Source organism: Aspergillus tanneri (genome assembly GCF_003426965.1).
Source record: "Aspergillus tanneri strain NIH1004 chromosome Unknown AapTan_8_pilon_pilon_pilon, whole genome shotgun sequence".
Classification (NCBI taxonomy): Eukaryota; Fungi; Ascomycota; class Eurotiomycetes; order Eurotiales; family Aspergillaceae; genus Aspergillus; species Aspergillus tanneri.
In genome coordinates, this window is record NW_022984635.1 from 383,342 (window position 1) to 399,591 (window position 16,250).

At 44.0% G+C, this 16,250-nt stretch overlaps 4 protein-coding genes across 4 annotated transcripts; 2 read left to right on the forward strand and 2 right to left on the reverse strand.

The window, feature by feature from the left end:
• Positions 1-7,833: 7,833 nt before the first annotated feature.
• ATNIH1004_010754 (DUF3431 domain-containing protein) lies at positions 7,834-8,732 on the reverse strand (the record flags this gene model as incomplete). Its single annotated transcript, XM_033575322.1, has 3 exons — positions 7,834-7,882; positions 7,949-8,590; positions 8,689-8,732. 3 exons carry the CDS (start codon positions 8,730-8,732, stop codon positions 7,834-7,836), a joined length of 735 nt encoding a protein of 244 aa, XP_033421177.1.
• Positions 8,733-11,203: 2,471 nt separating this feature from the next.
• Positions 11,204-12,027, forward strand: ATNIH1004_010755 (putative phosphoglycerate mutase family protein; the record flags this gene model as incomplete). The annotated part of the gene is made up of 3 exons (XM_033575323.1): positions 11,204-11,423; positions 11,515-11,737; positions 11,793-12,027. The coding sequence occupies 3 exons, from the start codon at positions 11,204-11,206 to the stop codon at positions 12,025-12,027; spliced, it is 678 nt and encodes a 225-aa protein (XP_033421178.1).
• A 497-nt stretch (positions 12,028-12,524) lies between these two features.
• ATNIH1004_010756 (uncharacterized protein) lies at positions 12,525-13,541 on the forward strand (the record flags this gene model as incomplete). Its single annotated transcript, XM_033575324.1, has 3 exons — positions 12,525-12,683; positions 12,740-12,851; positions 12,901-13,541. 3 exons carry the CDS (start codon positions 12,525-12,527, stop codon positions 13,539-13,541), a joined length of 912 nt encoding a protein of 303 aa, XP_033421179.1.
• Positions 13,542-13,770: 229 nt separating this feature from the next.
• Positions 13,771-16,010, reverse strand: akuA (putative DSB repair complex subunit Ku70; the record flags this gene model as incomplete). Its single annotated transcript, XM_033575325.1, has 6 exons — positions 13,771-13,878; positions 13,940-14,167; positions 14,218-14,321; positions 14,379-15,225; positions 15,281-15,892; positions 15,945-16,010. 6 exons carry the CDS (start codon positions 16,008-16,010, stop codon positions 13,771-13,773), a joined length of 1,965 nt encoding a protein of 654 aa, XP_033421180.1.
• Positions 16,011-16,250: the final 240 nt, after the last annotated feature.

Sequence of the window (16,250 nt, forward strand, 5' to 3'; positions counted from 1 at the left end):
CGAGGTACATTTTCCTCTCCCCTACGCATTCTCCCCATCATGGATTCGGATTATCCCAAATGCCCGAACCGCTCCGGTCATTTAACTTCTTAAGCTTGCTTATTCTATGCGCCTCCTGATCAGCCGGCTTCTTCATGTCGTCAAACGCTCATCAACGGAATGTTTCTTCTGCCACTCCAGAATCGCCCGGAAATTGCGCACTTCTGTGGGATATTAAAATCCGGCCAACAGTGATATATCGCATCCCTCCAGAAATGTGTATACACATCCGTGTTCGCATGGCAGAGAATAATCTGTAGGAGCATATATATGTACCTATACGAACTTGGTTTTCTAGTCTCTAGCCTTTTTGCCCTTCCGGATAACCACTCCCCATTCAGTGAGCGCTCAGGGTATGTTCGCTAATCAGTCACATGGCTCCCTGAGCGACTCAACTCTCCCTTACACGGGTAGTTTGATAACAGTGCCAATGAGACATCTTCAAATACCCACGCCCGTTCATTTGTCCGTAGAAAATGATGCATGCAGAAAATTGATAGGAATTAAATAATTATTAAGTAGCAAATTATCAGAAGCAAGTGTGTATAATTGCAGGGTCTTAATAAACAACTCTGCATTGTAATTTCGTCGAAAACTATAAGTGCGAGTATTCTTCTCTCATTTTGAAGACCATGTATTCCAAAAGAGTTTAAGATTTTACCAAATATTTTTCCCATTATTAGCCTTTTTTATTCTGTCCCGCCTTCTCTTTTGTAATTTATTTCTTCATTATTTGCTGACCATGGACAAAAGATGCTTGTGATGAGATAAATATGCCCGCAGAAAATGCCGTGAGCGTTGTATGGAAAGTAGCTATATTTCAAGAGCTCACCAAGAAGACGACGCTGTAAGAGGCAAACACAATTGTCTTGACAAAATAAAGAAACTCCAACACTACTATGTTTTTTTCTATAGGGGTGGGTTACCCTACAAGCAACTCTTTCTACCTGGATGTACTGATCTTTTTCTATTAGATTCCTCAGTGACTACAAGCTCAAACCTGGCTGCCCGGCTCCAGATATCGTTTGCATTTAAAGATTTTATTTGGGGCGGTGATAGGGACATAATCTGTAAGCACCGTTGCACATCCCTAGAGTGAATTAACCTCACCACAGTACCCTCACCATAACATCACCATACCCGCGCAGTGAGGTTTTGGTAAGAGGTTGCTGAATTACCCGCAACAAGTATGGTGAGGTAGCAGGTAAGAGATCTCTAATCCGCTTGGTTGGCACCCGCCTAGTTATCTGTTTAGCGTCCTTTATCTGCGCAAATAACACAACTGCCCTAACACCACACACCTATACAGTCATTATAAAAGTAAATATTAGAGCTAAATTACAGTAGTGAAAAAGTATGAAGTATAAATTTGAGTCTTTCTAACTGACAACAACCGCTGCGAAGTAGAAAGTAATGCGGTATAGAACTGCAATTGACTATGTGGGTTCAAAAGGCTCAGTAGGCATAGGCATATTCGTTAAAGCTATCTATGCCTAGTTTACATCTTTCTCACCCAGAGGAGGCCGTGGTGATTGAGAATTGGCCCAAGATGACCTTGTAAGGGAATCCTGCAAGTCTTGCAACAAAAAGCTGTCTGGAATTGTTTGGCATGGTATGGCCTCCAGCATTTTGCCTTCTGAAACTGATAGAGAAATATCCAGGACTCGATATCCGATTACTCCTAGCGTCTTGGTGAGTGTTCAGTGTCAATCCCCTGAATTGCCTCCATTCCTTTAGATAGTAATTGAGAGAGAAGAGATAGAGCATGTCGGTGGTCGCGTTGGCCGCACACTCAATACAGTTGATATTGTTATCCTCCAGATCCCTAGTAGGCTACCGACGTGTATCTGGTATAGTGAGTGTTCTTCTGCTATCAATTACTTCCCCTGAGTGAATGATCACAACAGAATCTGTACGGTACAGAAATGGCACCATTTACGAAGGATCCTTTTAACCTGATAGTTACCTTTATCTAGTGGCTGAACTGAGCTGTGTGTTTATCTCAGAAGTGATTACTCTGCCCTTGCTTAAAAAAGCTCTCTGTAGAGACCTTTCCGAATTTCAAGATGAGTATTAATCTCCTTTAAGCCTTGTTGTCTGCCGGCCATCTTTGCAACGCAATAAGCATTGATAATGGCTATATCAAGCGTCCAAAAGAGCATAGGCCACCAGGAGCGTAAAGAACTTTGATGAGTTTCATAACTTGCTCGTAATTTATTTGCGTGATACACTCCTCCCATATAATAGTTGTATTCATCAATCAATAATTAAGGGTATTCGAATATCCTTAGTTGGTTGATCATACGGACACTTTTTGCACTAGTAGAGGTCTTAGCAAAGCGTTTGCGCAAGCAAAGAATTCAGTGAGTTGGCTTATATACAGTATGCACAGTTAATAATACAGTAACAATAATATTATCTTGCCAAGTAATGCGGAGTACACAATTAAAATCAGAATCAACACCTGCAGGAGCTGCATATGGAGTATTCCATGGTTAATACATTTTCAAATCCTTCAGTCCATGAAGAGCCTCTTGAAATATCTTCTTAGACGCATTTGGTTTGGTAGTGCCACAGGCACCAATTCCTAGCTGCCCAAGGTGATTAAATAGAGGGATGGTTGAGAAGTAGTTGTCCATATAGATTGTGTAGTTATTTTATTGAGATGTTAGGCCTTCTTGTGCTAGTTAAATAACCATAAATCCAGTAAGATTATTCTCATTCTTTTTAACCTCTACAAGAGACTTATGACGGCTGGGCCATACCCAACATAGAATATAGCCTTGATCAGCAATAGTAGAGATCTTATATCCTTGCTTAATTAAATATCCAGTTGGCAGCATCCGATGCCGCCCCTGTAAGTCAGCAGTTGAAATTTATATTTGTTTATTCTTTTCTTCTTATTTTTTGGGACTATCAGGTTGGTATAAAAAGTATAATTGTGCAAATGAGTAAACTCGATTTCACACTGGTGCTCAGGACCATGAAGCAATCTTACCAGCACCAAACACTCATGTAAAAATAAAATTGTTCTCTTTTAGGTTTGTATATTAGCATGGAGTACATGTAGCTCGAACATTGGGCCGTATCAACCGCAGAGAATTATTTTGTCTGGCAATAAACTAGTCCCCAAAAATCACTCATTAATAGATCAGGTGTTATAGAATCCAGAAATGGAAGTGCTCTTCCTACGGATCTTCAGCTGGACACCATGAGAATATATTAAATAGACAATTGATTGCATATAAGAGCGTTCCGAGTATTCCGTATCTGCAGCAATCCCATCGTTAGCGGAGAGGGGAAATGCATAAACTCGAGCCGAGCTTGGCCATGGCTGGATATTATTGGTAACAGTTCAATTTGATTGCGTTTATCACAGCTATGAGGAGAAAAGATCTGCGAAAAATGCCAGGGAGCTCAGCTGTGCCGTTTTCTGGAGAGTATAGAACCCCGCATAGAAAACCATATTTAGGAGACTCAAAAACTTCAAACTGCCTGAGATTTTTATCATGATTAATCTGTCCCGGCTCTTTAAAAAAATAATTCCAAGTATCGCATATAATTTTTAGCACAGTTATTCTTCACTTATGGCTAATAAACTGTTCTCCATTCGAAACGACGATCCTGTATTATCAGAATATAATTCTGAATGCAATGACTACTCATGGTGGCTCACTGCAACAGAACGATCTCATATTGCGTCTCTACTTAATTGTGACGGTAGGAATATCCCATATCAACGGATTATGGCATTGAAGCTAAGGTTGTTAAACCCAGAATCTAAAATAACCCTCCGAGGGAATATAATGAGCCGGGATCGAGAGATCTGTCAAGTCTGTGGAAAATACTCAGGCCTAGATGATCTTGTCCACAGTGCAATGACAACAGGCGTGCATTCGAACGAATTCATGCTGGATATTCTCCAAAACGGTCCCCACCCAGGAGCAGAAAGTGCACCTCATACCATTATCTGCTCTATCTGCGGAAATCAGTTTGGATCCGAGCCCAATTGGTCGCTGAATTGGAAAGGTGCAATTTGGAAGCTCTAGATTAAGAGTAGGATCAATGACTACAGCGCGGTATCTTTTTGAAAGTCCCTGGGAATTAATGTGGAAGATCATAATATTGAGCTGCGAAATTTATACTGAGTAGGGCCCTAGATATTAATGTTTCACGGGGTCAGTTAGCCGAACGCGTCGTATTAGGGAAATATAAGATAATTGTGGAAGAGCCAAGTAATCCGTAAAAGAAATAAATTTTAATGGCTGTTATTGCTGGCACTGCATCTTGGTTATACAGGTTGTCGAGACCGACAGCTAGGAAGCCCAGTTCTCTAAAATATAACTTTGGAGTAGTGCTTGCCTGCCTACGAACTGACCAGTCCTACCCTGCGCCTAACCCGATAAACTCTACGGAGTTCCAACCTTTGGAGATAGTGTATATATCCCTCATGCGTAACAATTTTCCAGATTTGCTGGCTTGATAAAGATTAAAGACAGTCTCCTTATAGCGGAACTTTGGTGTCAAAGTGAAACTGGTAGCAGCATTTTTTTAAGGACATGTATGTTTATGAATTAGTATGTTAGAGGTGAATAGTAGATAAACAATTAAGACAATAAGTACTTACAAGCTTAAAATATTTGTATGAATTTGAACAGAACTAGACCGATGGCCGAACCCGTTCGTAGGGGCTTGGAATACACTCCTTGGATATAGATAATCTCTAGAGCGGACTAAACTTTTATGGGACCTTATGTCGCCCCGCTATATTTGTAGAGAAGCGGATATGGTAAGAAACGGAAATTCTTGGTCTGTCCGATACTTTGAAAGAAACAAAAACTAGGGTCATACTGAACGTCATAGATTTTGATTCTAATGGTTTTGAAATGATTTCATGATAGCCGTACTGGAAAGTGAATAACACAATATCTAAGTCATTGCCCTCATACGGGTGCTCCCTCCAATACTTAAAAACTTATCCTCAGGGAAAAGCTCATATAGGAATTGAATATCCTCCTCCGGCTCAAGCCCCACCCTTCATTCGCCGCAAAGCTTTTCCTCGCCAACTCCTGAATCTTACTAAATTTTCGACAGGTGTGCGTTGTACCTGCCGAAGGAAAATCCTTTTCCTAGCAGGGACGTTGATAAGGCATGGAATGGTCAATACATCAGCATGGCACATTAGGGCTCGACGGATGGAATCGATGCAGTGATTTGATGACAATCATTGTTAGCAAGGCTTAGCAAGGACATCAAGATGTTAAATATGGTTAGGTAAGAACATACCCCAGTGGCGGAATATTTCCGTTTCACGATTGTTGTCCCATTTGGGAACTTCGGGCCATCTAGTGAATCCTCCTTACCGAGCTCAAGTTAGAGAGTTTTGCATAAACCGTTGAGACAGTGACGCTTGTGCCACACGTCGAGATGAATGAGGTATTTCTTCGTGCTGAAGATGGGGAAAGTCTGGTCATGCAGCTTCTTGGCTTGATCTTTTTGAAGTAGCGGAAATCCCAACTTCCCGATGTCAGAATTGCTATGAAATAGTATGAGAGTAGAGGCTAATGGACCGTACAGTTGTATAGGTCTGACCACAGTTTGTCTGCCTCGTCTGCTGGGAACCCCATGTACTTAGTTTGGTTGAAAAGCGCACCCGGAAATGCTGTTTCGGGATATACTACACGACGTCGTTGGTAGGGGCCAAGATTTGGTAGTCAATAATTACTATTCTTTAAGCCTTCAAGGGAGGAATTCACTTACAGCAAACATAAAAAGACGGATCCAGAGGCCTCTTCCATAATTCCCGGAGAGCACAACAATCATGAAGTCCAAGAAGCCATTTACAGCATAAAATGTACCAATTTGAGAAAACAAGAATCGTCGCCTTGGCTTGGGTCTAATGAATCCCTCTTCGAGTAGAATTTACTCTTCTATCACGATCGAGAGCCTTGTGGAAGAGTCATGATCGGGTTCTGTGGAGGGAGGCATTGATAAAGATGGAGGATAGTACAGGCTATGAACGAAGAGTTGGAAGATAGACACTCATCCCTATAGGAAGGGCCGAAAGCTTGCATAGAGTCCTGCTCAAAGTAGGGTTGGTTTGGGTCGATTAACACTATGAAGTGTAGCTTACCTTGCATGGCTGACATTACGCTGTGCAGGTATCTTATGCTAGAAAGTATTAGGCCCTCGTTTGCTGTAATTCTTGTAGTAAGCAAGTCAGCATAAACCGTACAATTTCACATTCTATAAGACTGCGAGCAGGCTGGCGCTTTAGATGTTTAATTCTCTCCATTGATTAAGCGTTACCCATATCTCCCGAGTGACCATAAATGCCCTTTCATAGTGAATGGTACTTCATAGTTGGATTAACGGCAATCCATAGAAATCACGAAATAACGGATTAGAGCCCAGCACCTTAGACCTAAAGAAGCAACTAGTGGGGTTCATTCTTTTGCCCAGAACGGTATAGGCCAGCCACTAAAGTTTGTCCCACTTGGTCAGTCATATGGCACGTGATTAGAGTTCATATCAGCATCCTCGGGAGAATTACTCTACAGTTTTTACGTATTAGGTCGTAAACTCTATCATGACCTCGCAGCTGTCAGCAAAGGGCGCAGCCGAGGCAATGTCCGGGGCGACAGTGGTTACTAACATCTCCGGAATCGGTCATTTCCTCCCTTTTGTTGTGGATCCAGGGAAAGATAGCATTTGAGAAAGACAAGTAGTAAACTGAGCAGGAGCTTGTCTGAATAGTTATAGGAAAAGGAGAAGTCTCAGGGGGTAAAAACGCCACACGCTTGCCAAGGCGCTAGCTCAGTGAAGTAGGAGAGAAGTATTTTGTTAGCAATATCTGCTCCATCTAACTTCTTCACCCATTCTGGGAAAGAACTGTTGAGAAAACCCAGCTGACAACGGTTCGTGTTATGATCATTCGCTCAGGGGAAGGAATGGTGAACAGAATAACACTATACCAGCTGCACGCCAGTAGCCGACTTCAGGATATTTATCATGGTAGTAATAACAATCACCTGACTCAACCAGCGTAGCCAATGTGCTCTCCCTCGGACTTATATCTAAAAGAAAGGGAACAATTGAGGTGGATGACTCTGGGCGCTCGCCAATGTACTAGGGATTATCGGATCCCGAATCCCGATATTTCTCTATGAGTTCGAAACAATATAATAAGCGGACTTACTGTGAGATGCGCATTTTAGGTATTAAGTAATTGGACACAAGGCTAGAGATTATTTTCTAGCTTGTATATCTTTGTTGTGACTTATGTTAAACTCGGAAGAAATGGCCATTCGTTAATTTATTAACAATGTTGGTTCAACTCAAGAACTAAGTTAAACTGCCAAGTGAATTAAAGCTAAGTATATCTATAGTTCAATATAAAAAATAGATGGCTATTGTCCTTCCAATCTAAACGTCTATTATAGGCAAAACTGGTCATGTTGCTCTTTCTTTTATATTCTGCCTACTTTCATTTTTTATAGAATAGAATCTATGCCATCCCAGAGTTAGACACAACAACTAGGCTATGAAGAAAATAAATTCCAGCCAGTGATGTACATGATATTTGTACACAAAACGGTATTCATACTAGCAACACTAGGGGCCAAAAATACGTAGCTAAACATGCTCCATAGTCAAAATAAATCCTTTTAATTACTGCCACTCTAAGAACAATGACTGAAAGACAGGTGGATACCTAAAAATTACATATAATAGAATCTATTGCTGAAGCGGAAAGCATAAATCGCGATGGTATATATGCCCAAAGTTGTGGGATCAACATCTCCCATACACTTGGCAATAGCAAACTTCTTCGTCCGGACAGCTATCAGCCACAAATTAGCGATCCATATCCTCTACCGCCAAACGATGCTACGGAGAATATACTTACTAGACAGATTCTTTGCCAAAAATGACATGCCATAGGAACTCCATAATTCTTCCGCTGCTGGCATCGTCTCTATTCGTGTCCATAACCCACTGTCGAAATTTGATATAGTCCTCTCGCGGCCGCTGGAGAACCTGCTCCCGCGACACAGCGAACTGTGCACAACATGCAGCGCCGATGTGCTTCGGTTTTGGAAGGTATTTCTGGCTATGCATGGCATTCGATATTGAGCTGATTTCAAGATTCGAAGGCATAGTGGTATTCTGGGCCGGAGTGCTCGTTCCACTGAATATTTCTTGCCAGACATTTTCAGTCACATGGCGGTTGATGCGATGCTCCAGTTTACACCCGGGATTCCAGTTACACCGGAGATTGATGTAGCCGTTCTTTTTGACGAAATCGAGTTGGAGAGATCGCATAGCCACTACATTGTCGTGTAAAGGGGCGTCAACATGCCACGCCTTAAAGAAGCCCCCGCGGTGTGAATGAAGGAATGCAATGATAGAAGGGAGCTTGTCATAGTAATCGATTAAATAGGTCAGATAGGCCATGGATTCATGACCCTTGTTCAATGGTGTCTTGAGCCTATGCTTATCGGCGACGGTTGCCGTCGAAGGGTTTACAATGTATATTGCTCGTTGCCAGCTTGTAGAATGTAATGTTAATTTCTAGATCTCTTGGCCCATTCTAAGGCGACGAAGGGGCGGAAGATCGAGGGAAGAGAACAGACACGAAACACGTACTCTGGAAGCTGCTCCTCGACCCATTCAGTGTGTTCTTCCTCCATTCTCGCCATCACAATTATTTTGTCGCTCAATGTCGCATCGTTATGTGTCAATCCTTTATGATTATTTGGGCGATTCAGCCAATCTATCAAGTAGGCGCCTGCACGATACTGATTGCAGAGGTCTTCAAGATGGGTTTCCAAGAGCCATAATGGGACAAGAAGTACCAGGAAAAAACAGAGAAAAGTGCGAAGACCACATCTCATAATGATTGTGTAGATGGTATGACTCTCGGACCAACATAGAGGGACTCCAATGGACTCGGACGTATAGGTCAGAGACGTGAATCGTTGGAGAGAGGACTAAGAGCAAAAAATAAGACTTGAAAGAAGAAGATTCGAAAATTGAAAGGAGCGTTAGAATATAATTAAGACTAGCCCCGCCATGAGCCAAGGACGCAAAAGGAAAGGAATCTTAGAGAGAAGCATAACGCATACGTAGTAGGTATTAAGTAAAGGAAAGATGGGTCCACCGTGTAGCCCCAGCGCTGGGAGAGAAACAAAAACAGCAATATTGTCGAGGCACGGTAAGCATGGCTGTCCTTGTACGTCTAGGCAGACCCTGAAAGAGATGCCAGTTTCATTGGATATGGGCTGTAAACCCCCACCAGCTACGTCCCTGGCCGCGCGTTAACCATTGTTAAGCTCGAAATCAAGCTAAAAATGTCCGTCATGATCCCCAAAGGGGTGTTCCAGGAAAGCTTGGCACCTTCAGAAACAGCTTATTCTTCATCGACTTATGACATGCATCAGTTTGATTCCCAAAAACGTAGTCATGGAAGAATGCCCTATGAATTCTAGCATTTATTTCCCTTTGGTATGTTCAGGGGTAAATTTTTAATGGCTAGCCAACATCGTGGGGTGCACGTGGCGCACAACCTGCAGCCGAATTGGGTGGGCTAGTCGAGGCGGAATGGTGTTGGGTCGTCTTAGGCAGCACCCAAAGGCTAAAGTATGGGGATTTGGGGCTGATTTCTTTCTGGCCATGGTTCCTATCGTTCAGCACCCCCAGGACCATTCTGTGCCATGGGGCAATGTCAGTTAGTAATGTAGCCGTTGAAACAGCCGTCCCTACATTGACAGCCCAGTGGTCGATGTGATTAGCTCAAGATGGGAAGGATGTTTACTCTGTATTTAGGTCGGAATAATAATGAAACAGAAGGGGGCTAATTTGTGGAGATTGGGCTAAACAGGAGTTGGAATTTGATAGTCGTATCAAATAAGCATATGGGATAACCCGAACTCTTTTTTGGAGGGGAGAAAGGGTTTTGAAATGGGGGATTTGTGGATACCGTACGCCTTACACAGGGCCTACTCTAATTATACATGAATGTGGATGTAGCTGTCTAGATTGCTCTACGTAGTAGGTTTGGATAGGTACCATATGCAGCAAATTTCTGGAATCAATACTACTCTCAATGGTTATGGCATAATACTAGAGCAGTACAATGAAAACCAGGTGGTTGGAGCGGTCAGAGATAATTGTCTATATATAATGTCTCGAACATTCATGATTTTACGCATTTACTGTATGTAGATACTTCTATCATTATAGCTTTGAATTTCTGGATGCATCCCATCACCTGCAGATACAAGTCCATTAACTGGGTTGATGACTCTGCTTTAAGACTTCAATGTATTTCATAAAAGACCCCTCAGAATAATAGCACGGTACATAATATCAAGCCGATAGTTTCATTTATATTGTCAGTGAACGTGCTAATGAATGCTATACTAAAACGATCTCTCTGCAATCCCTCCAATGGCGGCACTGAATTCAGTACCGCTCTTAATAGCCGATGCACATCTAAAATAATTAGAGCTATCTAAATTGTGGAGAAATTTACATACCACGGCCCTAGTTAGCTAGTAAAATTTCCGAAACATTGATATGAATTTAGAAACACGCCATTTGCCCTCGAATACTGCTGAGTCCGCCAACTCTGAACAACTATAGCGGTCTAATCTTTTGGTTCAATGTCTTATTGCTCGTCATTTGTCGGTAGGTGTTTCGGCAAAAATAGGATTATTAAAATATACTGTTTCCACTCATTTACGCCAGTATCCCGCTGATTGTCAGTCCACATTCTAGAAAGTGGAACACGGAAGATAGTCGCGGCCCGAGAGGGATGGAGAGCCGGGGCACGAATCAAGAGTTTCCTCCGATGAACGTTGCAAGGTGATCCGCAAGGATTGGCCATTTTGACCATGGTGCCTGGCTAGAGGTGATGGATGCGACCTTTTCCTCCTATCAGGACCAAACTCAAGCAGTTCCTCACCGATCATCGCCAAGTAGAGCCACAGGCACCGGGACACGGCGAGGGTAGGCGCAGACCAATGTTGCACCACCCCGTACTCGTGGGGGCTTTCTTTCCCTCCAGTGCATATAAACAAGACAGTTGACTTAGAATTTGGCTTTCTTTATTTTATCTTCGTGTTGCTATTGTTACTGTCATCCCCCATTCGATCCAGTCATGTATTCCAAATGGCTATTATCCTTAGGCCTCCTGGCCAGTGTCGGTCTCTCCGCCGCCTCTCCAACGGTGTATTTGATCCGCCATGGCGAGAAGCCCGATGACGGTGGTACTGGTCTCAATGCTCAAGGCCTCAAGCGGGCGCAATGCCTGAGGAAGGTCTTTGGCGGGGATTCCCCATACCAGATTGGATACATCATGGCTCAGAAGCCCAAGAAAAGTATATATTGTCTCGCCTCCAATGCTATTCTAGCCTAGTCTAGGCGCGAAAATATCAAAAATGACTCACTAACGCGGACTATGAGTAACAGATGGCAAACGGGCCCGTCCCTACGATACAGTCCATCCTCTCGCCGAAGATCTAGGTCTCACTGTGGATACTTCCTGTGATCGAGATGACGCTGGATGTGTCAAAGATGCCGTCCATAAGTATGACGGAAAGGGCAACATCCTGATCTGCTGGGAACATAAGAAATTAACAGATATTGTGGCGGAGCTTGGCGACGGCGATGCGCCGGAGTACCCCAGTGAAAGGTGAGTTCCATTCTTCAACCTTCTTCCCTCATACCAATGCTGATTGTGTTTGTAGTTTTGATCTGATCTGGACCGACCCTTCGCCATATTCCAACATCACTGAGATCACCAGTGAGCACTGCCCCGGGTTGGATGGTGAGCACGGTGAGGACCATGAGGACGGTAAGAGTGAGGGTGAGGAGGGCAAGCAGAGTGAAGACGGTGAGGACCATAAGAAGCATGATGAGCATGAGGGCAGCGAGGAATATGGAGAGGATGAGGAAGATGGAGAGGATGAGGACGATGAGTAAGGTAGACTTGTATAGTATACTCCCTCTCTCTCGAGGGCATTGTTAGTCCTAAGACTTCTGTTTAGTAGCCTTAATGTTTTGCTTACAGTCACCACAGCTCTTTACCTGTAGACAAAGTGCAATATGCTTGTATACTTACGTTCCTCAGTATCAACTAACGGTATCATGACTACACATATTTACGGTCACGCTGCTTTGGTTCTCATACATCTCTCGAGATTTATCTTCTTGTCTCTATTCATACTGGTGGGTAGACTGCTGTTTACCCCGTTTATTTTCTGATGACTGAGCATTCAGGTTTGTTGAGACTGAGAAGTGGAACGTCCCTCAAAAGTTGAACCAATCAGATGTGAATTGGCATAGATCAAGGCAGTATTTGCTGGAGTGAATGACTCTGCAAACAGCGATGGCAAGTTAACGCACCATCAGGGCTGGATGATCTTTCGTTTTTATCTTCCATCCCCTATGGTCTAAGAACCTAAAGAAAGACAGGCACTATGAATATCTATCTGAACAATACTAGCTATGTCTCCTGCCTTTTCAGCATCATATGTGATTCACTATTATTTGTGACAAGATTCATATCAACTCTGCGTCATCATGGCAAAGATTTCTTTGGATCAAAGTACAACCAGACTGAGCATGTGGTATCCCATGTAAGTGCAATACCCAATAAACAAACATCAGCATGCTAACGTATCTATATCACCAGCTAGATTTTTTTGGCTTGGAACACATCTACTTTGCCCATACCAGTGCTGAAACTGAGCGAGCTGAACCAGACTCCCGTATTCAACTATGTCTCCATCTGGTTAATGAGAAAAGTGAGCTCTTAATTACCTATCACCCCGAGGTCCCTTCTAAGTATAACAGCACCCTGCAAGCAAATCGACGCGGACGAAGCAGATGGTTTCCCAGATACTGAACTACAGCGAAGAAACCTCATCATCCCACCAACTAGGATAACGACCAAAGATCACCCACACGGCCATCACCCCACTATCACTGGTATACTCCTACCACCGCCGAGGAAAACGTCCACTCAAAAACCTACCACCAGCGCAAGTTCTAGTTCTAGCACCTCCACACTGGATGCTACCTTATCCACAATATCTAGCACCACAGTATCAGCAGAAACCAGTACAACCCCTTCTTCACACCCAGAACCGGACCCTTCAGGTATCTCCGGAGCAAAAGCGGGAATAGGAATTGGTGTATTTGCGATTCTCTTGATTATCTGTTTCATACTACGACCCTTCATACTACGATACAAGCACAGACACAAGCGCGATGTGGAGAATACACAGGAGCCATTACAGCTGAAGCCAACTGCGTCTGGACCACTAGTCATGAAGAAATATGGAAATGAAATTAATGAACTTGATGGTCGGGTGGCTACGAGTCCGCCTGGACCTCTGCAAGAGGAGATATTTGAATTGAGTGGGGAATTCGCTGTGCCGCTGTTCAAAGAAATGGATCCATCTGTGAAACTAGGGACAGGGAATACGGGGTAAGGGAGTCATGAGAGCATCCCAGAATATGCAGATCAAAAGAAGCATGAGCATCTGTCTTCTAGTACAGTGAGGATTTCTACGCCGGATATTGCAATGCACAGACCGGATGATCATCAAAGTTATAGAATAGATAGAGCTCCAGATATCATACGGCTTTCATTACTAGATGGGCTAACTCGTCTGCCTCGTTATATTCATGGTGGCTGGGAGCTTTGTTTTCAATTACCCATTACTTTCTTTCCAAGTACTCCTCCACTCTTTCCATAAGATCTGCCTTCTTACTGGCAGCCGAGCGTCCATGAGATATGAGAAATTCCTTGAGAACAGGCACCGTAAGCTGCACACGGTCCCATGTTAGTCGGTTGATCCAGTAAGAATGCATGATACATGAGCATTACCTTTGATAGAGTCCCTTTTTGATAATGTAATCGTACTTCGTCCTCAACATTATAGGGACCGCCCTCGACTTTGATCTTCTTTGAGGCATGCCGATCTCCATCTCCGGTTTCCGCGGCTCGATCTTTGACGCCTCGCTTGACTAGCGTACTCTTGGGACCAGTTGGAGCTGATTCTGCATACTGCTTCTCGAGCTCATCGGCCCAGGACAACACGTATTCACCGGCACGCTGAAACAATGTTAACAAAAATAGACTGGTTATTCTGGAACGCATCTTACTTTGTCGATCTGGCGGTACTTTGGTATTGTCTTATCTTCCGGTTTTTCCGGGAGATCTTCATCTAATGCAAGGGCTTGGAGAATGCCATAATGCCATTGAAGCGCTGTACAACAAATAAGCAAATCCTGATCCGTGCTCCAATGACAGATAGAGTGCCTACATGGATTGGGATATTTAAGGGGATCATAGGACGCCTTCGGGAGCTGAAGTTGCTGGACAACCATTCGCATTCGGTCAATCAGCGGCTCAGGTGCCACGTTAAGAGTGTATTCAGGATTTTGTCGAACATCATCGGCAAAAGGGAGGGTAATGATCCACATCCCCGGAGGAAATTTTTGCACTCCATTTTCATCGAGTTTCTCCTCCCCTGCTATCATAGCACCTAAAACCGGCCCTGCATTTTTGCGAGGGATAAACCAAACAAGTGCCAGCCTTTTATTTCGCAGGAGACTTTGGTGTAGAGCCGAGAATACCCGCGTTGATCCCACAAAATCCTCTTCAGAAGGGTATATAAAGTATGGATGCTTAACATTAGCCCAAAATGGAAGCGTAGAAAGGGATTTAAAACCAATAATCCGAATCACAGGTTCACCAAAGTCTTTCAGGCCCTTCTGCTCCTCAGGAGAGAAAGACACTTGATCGCCACCAAACTTGTATGCTTTCTTTGTTTCCCACTTTTCGATTGTACGGGCCGTATCCTCTGCGATTTGAGTTGTGACCCCTTTCACAATCTGGGGTTTTTCACCTCCCAACCAGACGAAGGAGTTCCTGGCAGGCTCTTGACGCCGGAACAAAAGATATCCTGTTACTGAAATCTTAAAGTTGGGTCCTATTTCCAAGGGCATGTTCGAGAAATGGGCCCGGCGTGGAACCGATCTCGAATTAATGCTAGACAGAAGGGTATTGAGCAAAGTTATCCCATCACTGCTACCTGTCGTGGGCTTGGAGTCAGTCTGCAGGTACGCAGGAGCCTCTGGGTCCTGTGGTGAGGACTTATAAATAATATCCTGGATTGAATGGCAAGTCAATTTATGTCCGAATACGTGAAAAGTGTGGGCTTACGTCATAGAAATTGGAGCTATCAAAGGCACGGCCCGGCTGAGAAATTGGGAACAGCTCAATAGTAACCCCGAGATCGTAGAGGTCTTTAGCTCGCACAGTTGCAGCGGAGCGGAGACTTTTGCTTGCACCATGGGGATTGTCGTTGTCGGTCACGATAAACAGCCGCCTAGACAAGAAGTTGGGCGCTTTCGACGTAAAAATTTGGTTCGCGCAAAAGAGTACGTTGGCCATGGAAACTCGTTCATCCGCTGGAGCCAGTATCTCCCTAGCTTTCCCTTCGTCCCCTGCCAGCGCCCGAAGCTCCTTGACTTCCCGCGCAGAAGGAATATCCATGTCCGTGAAGAGGTAGCAATGTGGATAAGAGAGGTCACCCCGACTATTTTCATCTTCGTCGTAAAATCTGGACGCCTGCGTCCCGTAGAGTAAAACTCCCATCATGTCATGAGGGTTGGATATAATCCGTTGCTGCATAAGATGATAGGCGCATTTTAGAGCAGCGGTGGTAGGGGACTCCTCTTGGGTTTTCTTCGGATCTGATGATGGACGGACTTTGAGCATCGACTCGCTGACCTCGATCGCAAAGAGCACGGCATCCTTCACTGTCTTGTAGCCCTAATCTATTTATAAGAGCATGTCGTCAATAAATCGGGCTTTAACAACATACACGCTCGTCGATCTCCTCTTCCTCCTCCGCTTGTTCATCTTCCCGAGATGGATTATCGTCAGCCATTACGGGTTTGTTACAAAAGAGAGGAAAGATATAAGTTGTGTCATGAGAAGGTGCTAATAAGCGGGCGATGTGAAAGCATCCAGGTCGAAAGTCGGGCTTGGTGCCTGCTATCGGGGTGCTGCCTACTATTCACTGCGAATGACGCGAGGCTCCATTCATGCTAACGCGCGGGGAACACGAACATCATGTGATCCAGCCAAGTCTTGATGACGCTCAGTCATTCCTGATTGGCCCTCGGCA